Below are 14,883 nucleotides of genomic sequence, written 5' to 3'. Positions count from 1 at the left end.
AATAAAAATCTGGAATTAAAAGTCTGATGACCAAAAAAACATCTAGTTCACTGGTGTCCTTCAGGGAAGGAAATCTGCCGTCCTCACCCAGTCTGGCCTACATGTGACTCCTGACCTACATAGTGATGTGATTGCCTCTTAACTGAATGTCCTCTTAAGGGAATGTTTCACTCAAAGGACACCTTAGAGGCAGGCAATATATCCCCATTTAAAAGGACAGGGAAATGTGGCAAGAAAGTGTTCCAGTGGAAGAGCTAGTATGTACAGAGGCATTATGGGTGAATGGCCTTCTTTTGTCCTGTAATTTCTCCAACTTTATGTTCTTTTATTTCATATAGACATGTTTCGTTATATGTGCTGACAACTATAGATCTGTACCTTAATGTGATCGATTACCCCCAAACTATATCTTCATTCATACACTATGATCTTCCCATGGCATACAAGGCTCATACTTTTATCATCTTTTCTTAGTCCACTGTCATTTTATAAGAGAACAAGTTATGGATAATGATTTGCTGCTCCCTGTATCCTACGTATAGATGGATGGACACCAGCAGGAATCGCCCGGATGGAGTGTGTGCTTCCCCAAGCCAATATCGTGGTCAGCAGATCCGGGAAACCTCTGCCTTCAGAACTTGCCCAAGACGCGCAAAACGCAACAGAAAGAACACACTCTGAGCAGGTACGTGAGAGACTGGCTCCACACCAATAGAATGGATGCTTTGTAACTGAGCTATTCGGGAAGGTTCGGAATCGACTCCACATTGATTGCGAGTTACTTGATCTCAGGTGGGTGGTGGAACGGATACTGTAACTGGAGTTGGACAGTTAGTCAGAGGCCCGGCTGGGATCAACACCCAATGGTGTTTCCATGCTTGGAAAGTGCAGGTGTGACATCAGAGGGAAGTAATGTCCTCTTGTGTGTCAGCCGTGGCTCAATTGGTAGCACTCTTGCCTCTGAATCAGAGGGTTGAGAGTTCAGGCCCCATTCCAGGACAACAATCTATCACTCCAGCGCAATATTGAGGGAGTTTTTCAGGTGAGACATTAAATTGAGGCTCTATCTGGCGGATGTGAAAGATCCCATGGCTCTATTTCAAAGAACAGGGGAGTTATCCCTAGTGGCCTGATTAATATTTATCCCGCAATTAATATCACATCACTGTTTGTGGGGGCTTGCTGTGCCCAAGTTAGCTGCTGCATTTCCTAGATTACAACAATAATTGCATTTCAAAAGTACTCACTTGGCTCTAAAAGGCACAATGGGGCATCTGGCGGTCATGAAAGGAGTTATATAACTGCAAGTCTTTTTTCTTGGAGTGCTTATTACAAGCAGCTCGAGATTTCATGGTGATAGGAGGGAAATACTGAGCCACCTGCCGTTGTATTTGTAATTCTGCATTTCCATTTCCATTATTTTCTCTTGTGGGTGCAGTCCAGAACAAAGGGTCATAATCTTAACAAAAGAGGTGGACTATTCGGGAATGAAATCAGGAAGCATATCTTTGCGGAAATTTGGAACTCTCTCCTCCAGAGGCTATAGATGCTGAGGGGGGCAAGTGGGGCAATCAAGACAGAGATCAATACATTTCTGTTGGGTCAGGACATTGAGGTGGAGCTAAGGTGATTAAACTTGTTTAAGTCACAAAGACACCCATGATCTAATTGAATGGTGGGTCAGGCTCGAGGGGCTGAATGGCCTACTGCTGTTCCTTTATGTGTCTAAAGGGGTCACTAAGGCAAGGTAATTGAGCGTTCTTCCTCCAGGCTTTGGCTCTCTGACCAGCTGTGTTTTTCCAGCAGGTGATGGGAACGTCTGTCCTGGAGACTGACTCCTCGTTTGACAATGCCACCTGCTGACTCCTCACAGCCACTTCCCCGCGCACACAGGAGGAATTTCTCAGTCACTCTCCACGGCAATCGTGAATCAGCTACAAATTCCTCATAGCTTTGAAGAGCGCGCAATGGAATGCAGCTTCAGCGCGGCGATACCTCTTCACAGTCCAAGTGTGTGCACTCAAAAAATCTCAGCGCTTAGAAACAGCAAAAGGAAATCGAGTAGTTTAAACAAAAAAGGGGCGAACATGCTTCAAACTAGAAGCATCTCTTCAAGTAGATGTAAACAGGCTTTGTCAAGATTAATGTATTGATATATATATATATTCACATATGTATTTATGTACTCATATAGGTCATTTCTTGGGATTAGATACTCTGTTGGAGACTCTTCCTGCTTCCCCTCCCTCATCCCTCTCTGTGCCAGTTCATGCTACCCCCTACTCCTCCACTGAAGCATTTGTTTGGGAAAGGCATGTGCATTGGGCCCAATGGTTCTAATTCCAAAATTTCATCTGATAAATGCATTCAACTGCCTCTTGAAACTCTGTTGAATAGTCTGTTCCCAGTGCCTGTTCTTCCAAATTATTCTGCAAATTACTGTCTGAGGTGAGATCGATATGCCTAACTTCCCCTCTCATTCCATTCCCATGTCTCGAGTTGCATATGATTATCGACACCATAATCTCTTGTTAGCTGGCACCCACAACTGAGATTAGATTCAGTCTGTGTCCATGATATTTACAAAGGTACTAAATATCATGGGTAAGGAAGCAAGGGCTTTTGAGTTGCCTGCACTAATGCACCAGCAACACTGCAACATTATATTTACCCCCAAAGTGGGGTACACTCTGGTTGAAGCATTTATGCACCTATCCTGTCAAGAATGAATCCATACAAGATAGACCAACTGCACAAAACTGCCTTTAGTTGGCAATGTCACTCAGATAGTCCCAGGGAGACTAGCCAGTGTTGGAAATGGAAACGTTTTACTCTGCATTAAGACCAGATGGGGTCATACCTCGATCCTAGCACTGGGATCCATTGCTCAGTATGAACGTCCTTGTCCTGATGATCACAAAGTCCATCATTGTACTTGTTTAACATTCTTCTTTATGGAGTGACACACTGATTAGGTAGCTTGGTGGGTAATTGGAGATTAGTGCAATAATGCATTGCAGGGCACGATCTGATCAAAACCTCACCGCAAGTCAAAATCAAGTCTGGTCAAAATGTGTGTATTCCAGGCGACCAGCTGTGGAGTTCTCAAAGCGTCCAGCCTAACGTCTGTCTGGTTTGCACGGCTGATTCCAAACCCTCTGTAACACTAGTGACAAAAGGGGTGGAAGCCCTCAACAGATTCCCAGCATTGTGCTAAAAGGTTTTGTTATTCCAGCATAGCAAGAACGGTTTGGTCTCTCCCCTTCAGAGAGATCAATGAGTGTGTGCCAGACACTTGGGAGTTAACAGAACATTGTACTCAACACCTTTGAACAACCTGAAGTCCCCATACCCTGACTGGACAATCGTAATGTATCTATCTGCAGGTTTATAACTTAATGAATTAAATTCATCAGTTCATTTAGTGCACCCATAAGCATATCACAAGTCGTGAGCTCACTCTGCATTTACTTCAGAGAAGGAAATCCATGAGAGTGAGCACTCTGGGTTAGGTCCTCACTGCGTTCCTCAGCAATGTACAGTCTCAATGTCCAACCTAGAAATGAAATGAAATGAAAATCGCTTATTGTCACAAGTAGGCTTCAAATGAAGTTACTGTGAAAGCCCCTAGTCACCACATTACGGCACCTGTTCGGGAAGGCTGGTACAGGAATTGAACCGTGCTGCTGGCCTGCCTTGGTCTGCTTCAAAAGCCAGCTATTTAGCCCAAGTGTGCTAAACAAGCCTCCTAGAGACTTTGGCCTCTAGTAAAGCATCCTTTGGAGCACAATCAACATTCCCTCTTCATATTTCTTATTAAAAATAAATAACCCTTATTATCACAAGTAGGCTAACATTAACACTGCAATGATGTTACTGTGAAAAAACCCTAGTCGCCACATTCCGGCGCCTATTGGATGATGTGTCCTGTTTGGAAATTGTGTTTTGGGAGATTTAGAAAGAGTTGTTGCCTCATTGTGGACTAATTCTAAATCAAAACATTGAAAGCAATTTATGACTTCAGACCAACAAGAGGAGATTTATACACCTTACTCTGCAGGATTAACAGGAGAATGTACTCAGTCCAGCCTATTACATTCACCATTAATTACATCAGTTGTCTCATCAGCAAACTCTCCAAAATGTCCCATTTATGGATCTCAGATACCCCATTTCACATTTCCCCATTGTCCATTGGACTTCAGACTGATAGACCCTGCACCTAGGCAAATTTACATGAACTCAAAGAAAAAAGAATCATTGCAGGATAACAGTAAAATAGAGGAAGGCCCTAAGTTGTTTCTGTGTCTTCAAAGTGAAAGGCAAAGTGTGCCACCCAAAACATACAGCAGACCTCCCAAGCCCACACTGACCACCAACTGGAAGAACAAGGACAGCAGACACATGCACCATCTGCAAATTCCTCTCCAAAACACACAGCATGCTGCCTTGGAACTTTCTCACCGTTCTATCACGGTCGTTGGATCAAAATCCTGGAGCTCCTTTCCTAACAGCACTCAAGATGTGCCTGTGCCACATGGACTGCAGCAGTTCAAAGGTGTCTCAGCACCATCTTTAAAGGGCAATTAGGGAGGGTGATGCATGTTTGCTTTGCCATGATGCTCACATCCCAGGGATGAAGAAAAATGCGACAAGGCAACACTGAACACCAATTCACTGCCTCCAATTTTATTTCATACAAATCCTTCAGTTGAGATGTCAAAATCTGCATTGTAATATAATGGGTGGCACAGTGGCAGAATGGTTAGCACCACTGCCTCGCAGTGCCAGGGACCGGGTTTGATGCCGACCTTGGGTGACTGTGTGGAGTTTGCACATTCTCCGAGTGTCTGCGTGGGTTTCCTCTGGGTGCTCCGGTTTCCTCCCACAGTCCAAAGATGTGCAGGTTTGGTGGGTTGGCCACGCTAAATTGCCCTTAAGTGTCCAATTATGTGCAGCTTTGGTGGGTTGCCCATAATCAATGCACGGTGTTACGGGGATAGAACATAGAACACGATGTTGTGCAGAACCTTTGTCTCTGATTAATCATAGATTATCATAGAATTTAGATAGGGCGGGGGTTTGAGCCTAGGAAGGGTGCTCTATTGGAGGGTTAGTGCAGACTAAATGGCCCAAATGGCCTCCTTCTGCGCTTTAGGGATGCTATGGATTTTAAGCCTGTCCCAGTTATCTCTTAATATTGCTTACTCTCTTACGTAGCTCAGAGGCACGCTGGAGAAAGGACATCCAGGTAGCCATAAGCCAAATTCATGAGCACACGGAGCCTTTAATGAGCTCACTAGCTAGGGCAGCACAGTGGTGCAGTGGTTAGCACTGCTGCCTCATGGCGCCGAGGACCCGGGTTCGATCCCAGCCCCAGGTCACTGTCTGTGTGGAGTTTGCACATTCTCCCCATGTCTGCGTGGGTCTCACCCCGCACAACCCAAAGATGTGCAGAATCGGTGGATTGGCCATGCTAAATTGCCCCTTAATTGGGAACAAATAGAGTTGGGTACTAATGAGCTCACTACCAGACACTGTGCACCCTCTCCTCTGCAATAACAATACAATTTTGAAAGTTAACAGTTTATCGTTTTAAAAAGAAACCCTCATTGGTGAGAGAAGGACCATGGAGAAGCAGAGTGGTTATCATCTCACGGTGTGTCTCTTGCTGCGAGGGGTTGCTGTAATATTTTATCTTCATGCTGAAGCCATTGTATATAAAAGGTTAGTAGAATCTTAGTGCAGGTCACTCTTAACGTAGCCCAACAGAGATTACGGGCCATAAAAAGGATGTCTCGGGAATAATTACTGCTGCCAAGCTGACATTCTCATCTCCAGTAAGTGTGAATTGCTGAGCAACTCTTCTGCACTTTACTTGCTGCAAGTCTATCAATAAAAACATATTTTTCATATCACTCAAAGGGAACCTTCTCGTGTTTTATTTATCAATAGTTTCCTCCCACTTCTTGTCTTGGAGGGGGTTAAGTGCCACTGGGATACTGGTCCATGTGCACCAGCAAGGAATGGACCAGTTTTCATAAGATGAGATGAGGGGCAAGATCTAGTCATCTAGTTGACCAGCAAGGTGAGGGAATGAAGGGAGAAGGGAATGTAAGGGAGAATAGTGTTTCAATTTAATCATAAAGTGGTTAGCACTGCTGCTTCACAGCGCCATGGACCTGGGTTCAATTCCGGCCTTGGGTGACTCTCTTGTGTGTGGACTCTCCCCATGTCTGCATGGGTTTCCTCCGGGTGCTCCGGTGTCCTCCCACAGTCCAAAGGTGTGCAGGTTAGGTGGATTGGGCATGATAAATTGTCCCTTAGTGACCAAATATGTGCGGGTCTGGTGAATTGGCCATGATCACCGCGCAGGGTTTCAGGGATGGAGCGGAGGAGTGGGTCTAGGTAGAGTGCTCTTCGGAGAGTCGGTGCAGACTCGATGGGCCGAACGGCCTCCTTCTGCACAGCAGGGATTCTGTGAACCTCACCTGTTGCCGACAACTTCTAGCAATGGTCACTGACCAAAAGCCTGCCTTAACCCTGCCCTTGCCTAGCTCAGGAGCAACAGAGCCAATTTTAACCATCTGCACTGTTGCCCTGGCTCTGACTACTTACCTCTGTATGGTTCTATGATGCCAATACCAAACATGCTCTTGAAGTGGCTTCGAGGTAGCTTGATATGGCAGGCTTGGTTTAAATCTAGGTGAAGGTTTGGTTTTGATCATTTCCAAGTCTGGATTTTTCGCAGAGTAATAGGACCCACCTGCCTTTAGCTCTACTCTTGGTATCAGTCTGTGAGGTGGGTCCTCACTGTATACAGTGAGTGATCGAGGAACAAAGCATCTCCCAATTCTTTGTTGATATTTTAGTTGAAATAAATACGACAAACTACATCACAATCAATTGAATGTTTTGTAATGTTGCACATTTGTTGTCACACTTTCTATTATCACAGCTTTGCCACATTTTCCCATGCATAGTATCGCTTTGAAACATTACAAATCAAGGTTTCGACTGTTGTAAGGTGTCTCACTAAGAGGTCTGTAGGTTTGTCGGGTTAAATATAAACTGTTAACAGACTCCAAAGTTTAGCCCTAACTAACTATTATCTTTATGCCCACTTCTCTCAGACTCTCTTTACACACAATCTACCATCATGTGACTCTCTACATTATAATATGGACGGTATTGTTTCATAGATCATAGAATTTACAGTGCAGAAGGAGGCCATTCGGCCCATCGAGTCTGCACCGCCTCTTGGAAAGAGCACCCTACCCAAGGTCCACACCTCCACCCTATCCCCATAACCCAGTAACCCCACCCAACGCAAAGGGCAATTTATCATGGCCAATCCACCTAACCTGCACATCTTTGGACTGTGGGAGGAAACTGGAGCACCCGCAGGAAACCCACACAGACACGGGGAGAACGTGCAGACTCCGCACAGACAGTGACCCAAGCCGGAATCGAACCTGGGACCTTGGAGCTGTGAAGCAATTGTGCTATCCACAATGCTACCGTGCTGCCCTTTCCCCAGACCCACATGAACCCTTACTAATCCAAACACCCTTATGCCACATCAACTTGTCTATGAAAATGATGGGGAGGTAATGACCTGCGGTGTGAATCCTGCCCTCTCCGGCGCCGGGGATTTGGCAGGGGCGGGAATCGCGGCGCGGCAGCCGGCGCCCACTGGCTGGAGCCCCCCCCCGGCGATTCTCCGGCCCGCGATGGGCCGAGTGGCCGTCCGTTTTCGGCCGTTTCCGCCGGCGTATGTTACAACAGGTACTTACCGGCGGGACCTGGCTCCGCGGCGTCCTCGGGGGGGGGGGGGGTCGCGGGGGGATCTGGCCCCAGGGGGTGCGCCCATGGTGGCCTGGCCCACGTTCGGAGCCCACCGATCCGCGGGCAGGCCTGTGCCGTGGGGGCACTATCCCTCCGCGCCGGTTGGTGCAATGGTCCGCCATGGCCGGAGAACCCCCCTGCGCATGTGCTGGGCTGACGCCAGCACACGCTGGCACTCCCGCACATGCGCCAAATCGCGCCGGCCGGTGGAGGCCCTTCGGCGCCGGTTGGCGTGGCGCCAAACCCCTTCCACGCCAGCTGGCATGGCACAAACCACTCCGGCTCCAGCCTAGCCCCTGAAGGTGCGGACTCCGCACCTTTGGAAGGCCCGATGCCAGAGTGGTTCACGCCACTCCTTCGCGCCGGAGTTGCCCGCCCCGCCGATTCCCACAGAATCACGCCCCAGAAGTTCACTGATGTACCTAGCTCTATCTGGTGGCCGAAGGACAGAATTGCACTGAACATAATAAGAACAGAAGAACTAGGAGCAGGAGTAGGCCAGCTGGCCCCTCGAGCCTGCTCCACCAATCAATGTGGCCATGGATGATCTTCTGTGGACTCAGCTCCACTTTCCGGCCCGAACACCATAACCCTTAATCCCTTTATTCTTAAAAAAATTATCTATCTTTATCTTAAAAACATTTAATGAAGGAGCCTCTACTGCTTCACTGGGCAAGGAATTCCATAGATTCACAACCCTTTGGGTGAAGAAGTTCCTCCTACACTCAGTCCTAAATCTACTTCCCCTTATTTTGAGGCTATGCCCCCTAGTTCTGCTTTCACCCGCCAGTGAAAACAACCTGCCCGCATCTATCCTATCTATTCCCTTCATACTTTTATATGTTTCTATAAGATCCCCCCCCCCCGCATCCTTCTAAATTCCAACAAGTGCAGTCCCAGTCTACTCAACCGGACTTTGTAATCCAACCCCAAATTTGGGATTAACCTAGTGAATCTCCTCTGCACACCCTCCAGCGCCAGTACGTCCTTTCTCAGGTAAGGAGACCAAAACTGAACACAATACTCCAGGTATGGCCTCACTAACACCTTATACAGCTGCAGCATAACCTCCCTAGTCTTAATCTCCATCCCTCCAGCGATGAAGGACAAAACTTCATTCGCCTTCTTAATCACCTGTTATAGATCATAGATCATAGAATTTACAGTGCAGAGGAGGCCATTTGGCCCATCGAGTCTGCACCGGCCCTTGGAAAGAGCACCCTACTTAAGCCCACACCGCCACCCCATCCCTGTAACCCAGTAATCCCACCTAATCTTTTTGGACACTAAGGGCAATTTAGCATTGTCAATCCACCTAACCTGCACATCTTTGGACTGTGGGAGGAAACCGGAGCACCTGGAGGAAATCCACGCAGACACGGGGAGGACATGCAGACTCCACACAGAAATTGACTCAGTTGGGAACTGAACCTGGGACCCTGGAGCTGTGAAGCAACTGTGCTACTGTGCTGCCTCCTGTGCTACCGTGTTGCACCTGGAAAGCAACTTTTTGTGACTAGTGCACTAGGATACCCAGATCCCTCTGCACACCTGCATGTTTTAATATTTTATCATTTAAACAATAATTCATTTTGCCGTTATTCCTACCAAAATGGATAACCTCACATTTGGCAACATTGTATTCCATCTGCCAGACCTTAGCCCATTCACTTAACCTATCCAAATCCCACTGCAGACTTCAAGTATCCTCTGCACTTCTTGCTTCACCACTCATCTTGGTGTCGTCTGCAAACGTGGACACATTGCACTTGGTGCCCAACTCCAGATCATCTATGTAAATTGTGAACAATTGTGGGTCCAACATTGATCCCCGAGGGACACCACTAGCCACTGATTGCCAACCAGAGAAACACCCATTAATCCCCACTCTTTGCTTTCTATTAATTAACCAATCCTCTATCCATGCTACTACTTTACCCTTAACACCATGCATCATTATCTTATGCAGCAACCTTTTGTGTGGCACCTTGTCAAAAGCTTTCTGGAAATCCAGATATACCACATCCATTGTCTACCGCACCGGTAATGTCCTCAAAAAAATTCCACTAAATTACTTAGGCACGACCTGCACTTTATGAACCCATGCTACATCTGTCCAATGGGACAATTTCCACCCAGATTCCTCGCTATTTCTTCCTTGATGATAGATTCCAGCGCTTTCCCTACTATCGAAGTTAAGCTCACTGGCCTATAATTACTCACTTCTGCCTATCTCCTTTTTTAAACAGTGGTGTCATGTTTGCTAATTTCCAATCCGCTGGGACCACCCCAGAGTCTAATGAATTTTGGTAAATTATCACTAGTGCATTTGCAATTTCCCTAGCCATCTCTTTTAGTACCCTGGGATGCATTCCATCAGGGCCAGGAGACTTTTCTACTTTAGCCCTATAAGCTTGCCAATCACTATCTCCTCAGTGATAACAATCGTCTCAAGGTCCTCACCTATCATAGCCTCATTTCTATCAGTCACTGCCATGTTATTTGTGTCTTCCACTTTGAAGACTAACTCAAAAAACCTGTTCAGTTCCTCGGCCATTTCCTCATCTCCCATTATTAAATCTCCCTTCTCACCCTCTAAAGGACCTGAGCCACTCTTTTTTGTTTTATATATTTGTAGAAGCATTTACTATCTGTTTTTATATTCTGAGCAAGTTTGCTCTCATAATCTATCTTACTCTTCTTTATAACTTTTTTAGTAGCTTTCTGTTGCCCCTTAAAGATTTCTCAATCCTCTAGTCTCCCACTAATCTTTGCCACTTTGTATGCTTTTTCCTTCAATTTGATAGGATATCCACGGTCGATTTTCCCTCTTTCTACCATCCTTCCTTTTTGTTGGTATCAACTTTTGCTGAGCACTGTGAAAAATCGCTTGGAAGGTTCTCCACTGTTCCTCAACTGTTTCACCATGAAGTCTTTGCTCCCAGTCTACCTTAGCCAGCTCTTCGCTCATCTCATGACCTGGTACTGTTGGGTAAAATGCCATCTCGTGGTCGAAGGATGGAATTGCACCTACCTAAACCTCTTAAGTAAATCTATTTCCCAGAGGCCACAACCACAGCAGTGAAGACTCATCTCAAGTCTACCCTTTAATCCCAATTTTTTTTGTTACTCACCAATCCTTACCTTGTGTCTGCCTTGCTTGTGTCTGGGTGGAGGGTGGGATGGGGTCTTGGGATTATGTAGTCTGGCAGACCATTACCCTGTTATTTCTTTATATATTCATCTTTTCCTTTTGTTATTAATAAGCAGTTTGTTAATGTTTTACTTATGAATCTGGCGTCTGTAACTCAGTCAAGGGTTAAAGATCTTCGGAAAAAACAAATCATTAGTTAATTCACTTATGTTGGGACTCCGGGCTCTGTTGGTCTGGAATTGACCGTGCACTCGCACAGGATGTTGTAACACCCCCCAAAGTCTGTCCACAATCTACAAGGCACAAGTCAGGAATGTGGTGAATACTCTCCACTTGCCTGGATCAGTGTAGCTCCAACAACACTCAAGTAGCTAAACATTATCCAGGGCAATGAAGCTTTGCTTGATCGGCCCCCTGTCCACCATCTTCAACATTCGCTCCTTCCAATAGCAAGGCACTGTGGCAGGATCGGGCACCATGCAGATGATTCACAGCTGCAACTCACCAAGATTCCTTTAACGGCACCTTCCAAACTGGCGATCTCTACCACCTAGAAGGCCATGGGCAGCAGATGCATGGGAACGCCACCCCCTACAAGCCGCATTCCATCTGACTTGGAGATAATTTTTTGAAGAAGTCATGCCTGCAGATTCTCCATGGAATTTCAGTAGGTGCTGAATGCCACAATGTCCGATTCAGAGTCTAACAGCCTGAGACTGCAGCCAGAATCACAACCTCCTTCCTGGAGACTGTCCAAGTGTCAATCAGGAACTGCAAAATATTGTTAATTTTCATTTTTCTGCTTTTAAGGTTATGTGGATATTTGGCCTACCCACTGTCCACCAATCTGCAAATCTGCAATCCCATCTTCACATGTGATTCTAATCCAACCCTTGGCCATGCTCTGTCACCCAGCCCCATTTCAGACAGCACTGACTCCACCAAAATGATACCGAAAGATGTTCCACTGGGGCCAAGAAAGCTACAGAGAAGCTGCGAAAACTGGAACACATAAAGCTAAAGAAATAATCGACACAGAATCTTGCCAGAAAATGGATGCAACCATAAAAGGTTTGTATCATCACATGCTTGAATTTATCACTGTACTTCAAATGTGTTGTTTCATCCTCAAACACCAACTCTCCCATCTCAGTCTTTGGCTCTGCTACAACAAACATAAGAAATGAGAGCAGAAGCTGGCCATCTAGCCCCTTGAACCTGTTCTACTCGTCAATAAAATGATGGCTGATCTGATTGTGGCTTTAACTTCACTTTTCTGATGTTCCACATAACCCTTGATCCCTTTGGAGATCAAAAATCTGTCAAACTTAGCATTGAATATATCCAATGACCCAACCTCCAGGAGTAGGAGAAATCCAAAGATTAACACACACCTGAGAAAAGAGATTCCTTGTCTTCTTTGTGTTAAATGTGAAATCCCTTCTTTTGAAATCATACCCCGGAGTTCAAGAATCCCCCACGAGGGAAATTCCCCATCAGGGGAAACCATCTCCTCAGACTATTCTTCTAGATTCAAACTTTCCTCAGAAGACAACACCTTCTTCCCACAAATCCACCAAGTGGACTTCCGCGAAATTGATTCTCATGGAAGCATATTTCTCCTCAAGTAAGGAGATGCAGTACTCTGAGTGCGCTCCCACCAATGCCCTGTACAATTGTACCAAGACCTCCCTGCTTTTGTACTCCATCCTCGTTGCAATAAAGGCTACCTTTTCATTTGTCTTTCTAATTATTTGCTGGATTGTTTGCTAGCTTTTTAGTGATTCGTGTCTAAGGGCACTCAGATCCCTCAGTACCTCAACATCCTGCAGTCTCTCTCTATTTAAATAATATTCTACCTTTCTATTCTTCCTGCCAAAGTGGGCAACTTCACACTTTCCCACATTACACTCCATTTGCCATTTCTTTTTTACCAGTCACCTAATTTATTTATATCCCTTTGAAGACATTGGGGGCAATTCTCCGAGCCCCGCACCGGGCCGGAGAATCGCCGCAACCGCGCCCCGAAGCCGGCGCGTGATTCTCTGAGGTGCGGATAATCGGTGCCATTTGTGCCGGCACGTTTGGCGCGGCGCCAGCCGCGGGCCACTGCAATCGGCAGGGCCGCCGATTCTCCGGCCCGGATGGGCCGAGCGGCCGCGCCGATACGACAGAGTCCCGCCGGCGCCGTTCATCCATGGTCGCTGCCGGCGGGAACTCTGCGCGAACAGTCGGGGGGATGCCTGTGGGGGGGGGGGGGGGGGGGGTGAGGGGGGCTCCTTCACCGGGGGGGGCCTCTGATGGGGTCTGGCCCGCGATCGGGGCCCAACGATCGGCGGGCCGGCCTCTTCCCCCCCAGGCCTACTTTCTGACGCCGCTGGCCCCTGAACACCGACGCCATGTTGGGTCGGAGGCAGCGTGCTAAACAAGTCCCCCACGCATGCGCAGGTTGGCGCGGCCCAATTGCGTATGCGCAGGTTGGCACGCCGCCAAATGGGTGCCATGAAAGGAGGCTGGAGCGGCGTGAACCGCTCCAATGCCGTGCTGGCCCCCTGTGGAGACCAGAATCGGTCGTACCCGGGCCACGTTCGCGCCGTCATGAAATGCGATGGCGTTCACGACGGCGCGGACACTTGGGCTCCATATTGGAGAATCGCCCCCTCTTTGCGTGCTCCTCACAATTTGCTTTCTAACTTGCCTTGTATTGTCAGTAAAGTTGACTACAATGAGTTTTCAATTTCCTGCAGGGTCTGAGGCAAATAAGTTCAACTGACAGGCCATTAATTACAGAACAAGAACAAACAACATTTTCTGCTAGTGTTCAAGACAAAACCAGGTCACATAGAAAATAGGAGCAGGAGTCTATTCGGCCCTTCGAGCCTACCCCGCCATTCATTGTGATCATGGCTGATCATCCAACTCAATAACCTAATTCCGTTTGCCCCCATACCCTTTGATCCCCTTCGCCCCAAGTTCTATATCGAGCTGCTTCTTGAAAACATACAATGTTTTGGCCTCAACTCCTTCCTGTGGTAACGAATTCCACAGGCCGACCACTCTCGAGGTGAAGAAATTCCTCCTCCATTCCTCCTAAATGGTCTACCCCATATCCTCAGACTGTGACCCCTGGTTTTAGACACCCCCACCATTGGGAACATCCTTCCTGTATCTTCCCTGTCCAGTCTTGTTAGAATTTTATTGGTTTCTATGAGATTCCCCTCATTCTTCTGAACTTCAGCAAATACAATCGGAACTGACTCCTCATACGTCAGTGCCACCATCCCAGGAATCAATCTGATAAATCTTCACTGTGGCTTCCATAGCAAGAACTTCCTTCCTCACATAAGGAGACCAAAACTACACACAATATTATAGGTGTGGCCTCACCAAGGCTCTGTATATTTACAGCAGAGACATCCCTGCTCCTGTACTTTAATCATCTCTCAATCAAGGCCAGCATACCATTTCCCTTCTGTACTGCCTGCTGTACCTGCGTGTTTTTACCTTCAGTGACTGGTGTACGAGGACACCCAGGTCCCATTACACATACCCCTCTCCTAATTTTTGCCCATTCAGATAATAGTTTGCCTTTCCGTTTTTGGTACCAAAGTGGATTACCTCGAATGTATCCAAATTATACTGCATCTGCCATTCATTGACCCACTCACTTTTTCACCTATGTCATTTGTACCAATGTGTACAATGGCCACTGGCCGTTCACTCTTCCCCTCCAGAATGTCCTGTAACCACTCCGAGACATCCTTGACCCTAGCACCACAGAGGCAACATACCATCCTGGAGTCTCGTTTGCGGCCACAGAAATGGCTATCTATCCCCTTACAATTGAATCTCCTATTACTCTCGCATTCCCACACTTTTTA

General features: G+C 46.9%; 2 protein-coding genes across 5 annotated transcripts in view; one reads left to right on the top strand and one right to left on the bottom strand.

Annotated features, from left to right (window-relative positions):
- chad (chondroadherin) overlaps positions 1-12,755 on the top strand; it is a 57,714-nt gene extending 44,959 nt beyond the window's left edge. Inside the window, exons 3-4 of one of the 3 annotated variants that reach the window (XM_072483255.1) lie at positions 543-685; positions 11,813-12,755. In XM_072483255.1, coding sequence (XP_072339356.1) covers positions 543-681 — 139 coding nt within the window. In that variant the 3' untranslated portion in view covers positions 682-685; positions 11,813-12,755. Of the gene's footprint in view, positions 1-542; positions 686-1,803; positions 5,925-11,812 lie in introns of those variants that run through there. The other 2 variants (XM_072483253.1, XM_072483254.1) reach the window with 2 other exon arrangements.
- The window catches only part of acsf2 (acyl-CoA synthetase family member 2), a 273,790-nt gene that overhangs the window by 126,118 nt on the left and 132,789 nt on the right, over positions 1-14,883 (bottom strand). The window lies entirely within an intron of this gene.

The sequence above is a fragment of the Scyliorhinus torazame genome, chromosome 18 (assembly GCF_047496885.1).
Source record: "Scyliorhinus torazame isolate Kashiwa2021f chromosome 18, sScyTor2.1, whole genome shotgun sequence".
Taxonomy (NCBI): Eukaryota; Metazoa; Chordata; class Chondrichthyes; order Carcharhiniformes; family Scyliorhinidae; genus Scyliorhinus; species Scyliorhinus torazame.
The sequence above is the reverse complement of the archived record's forward strand: the minus strand, read 5'-3'. Positions and strand labels throughout refer to the sequence as shown.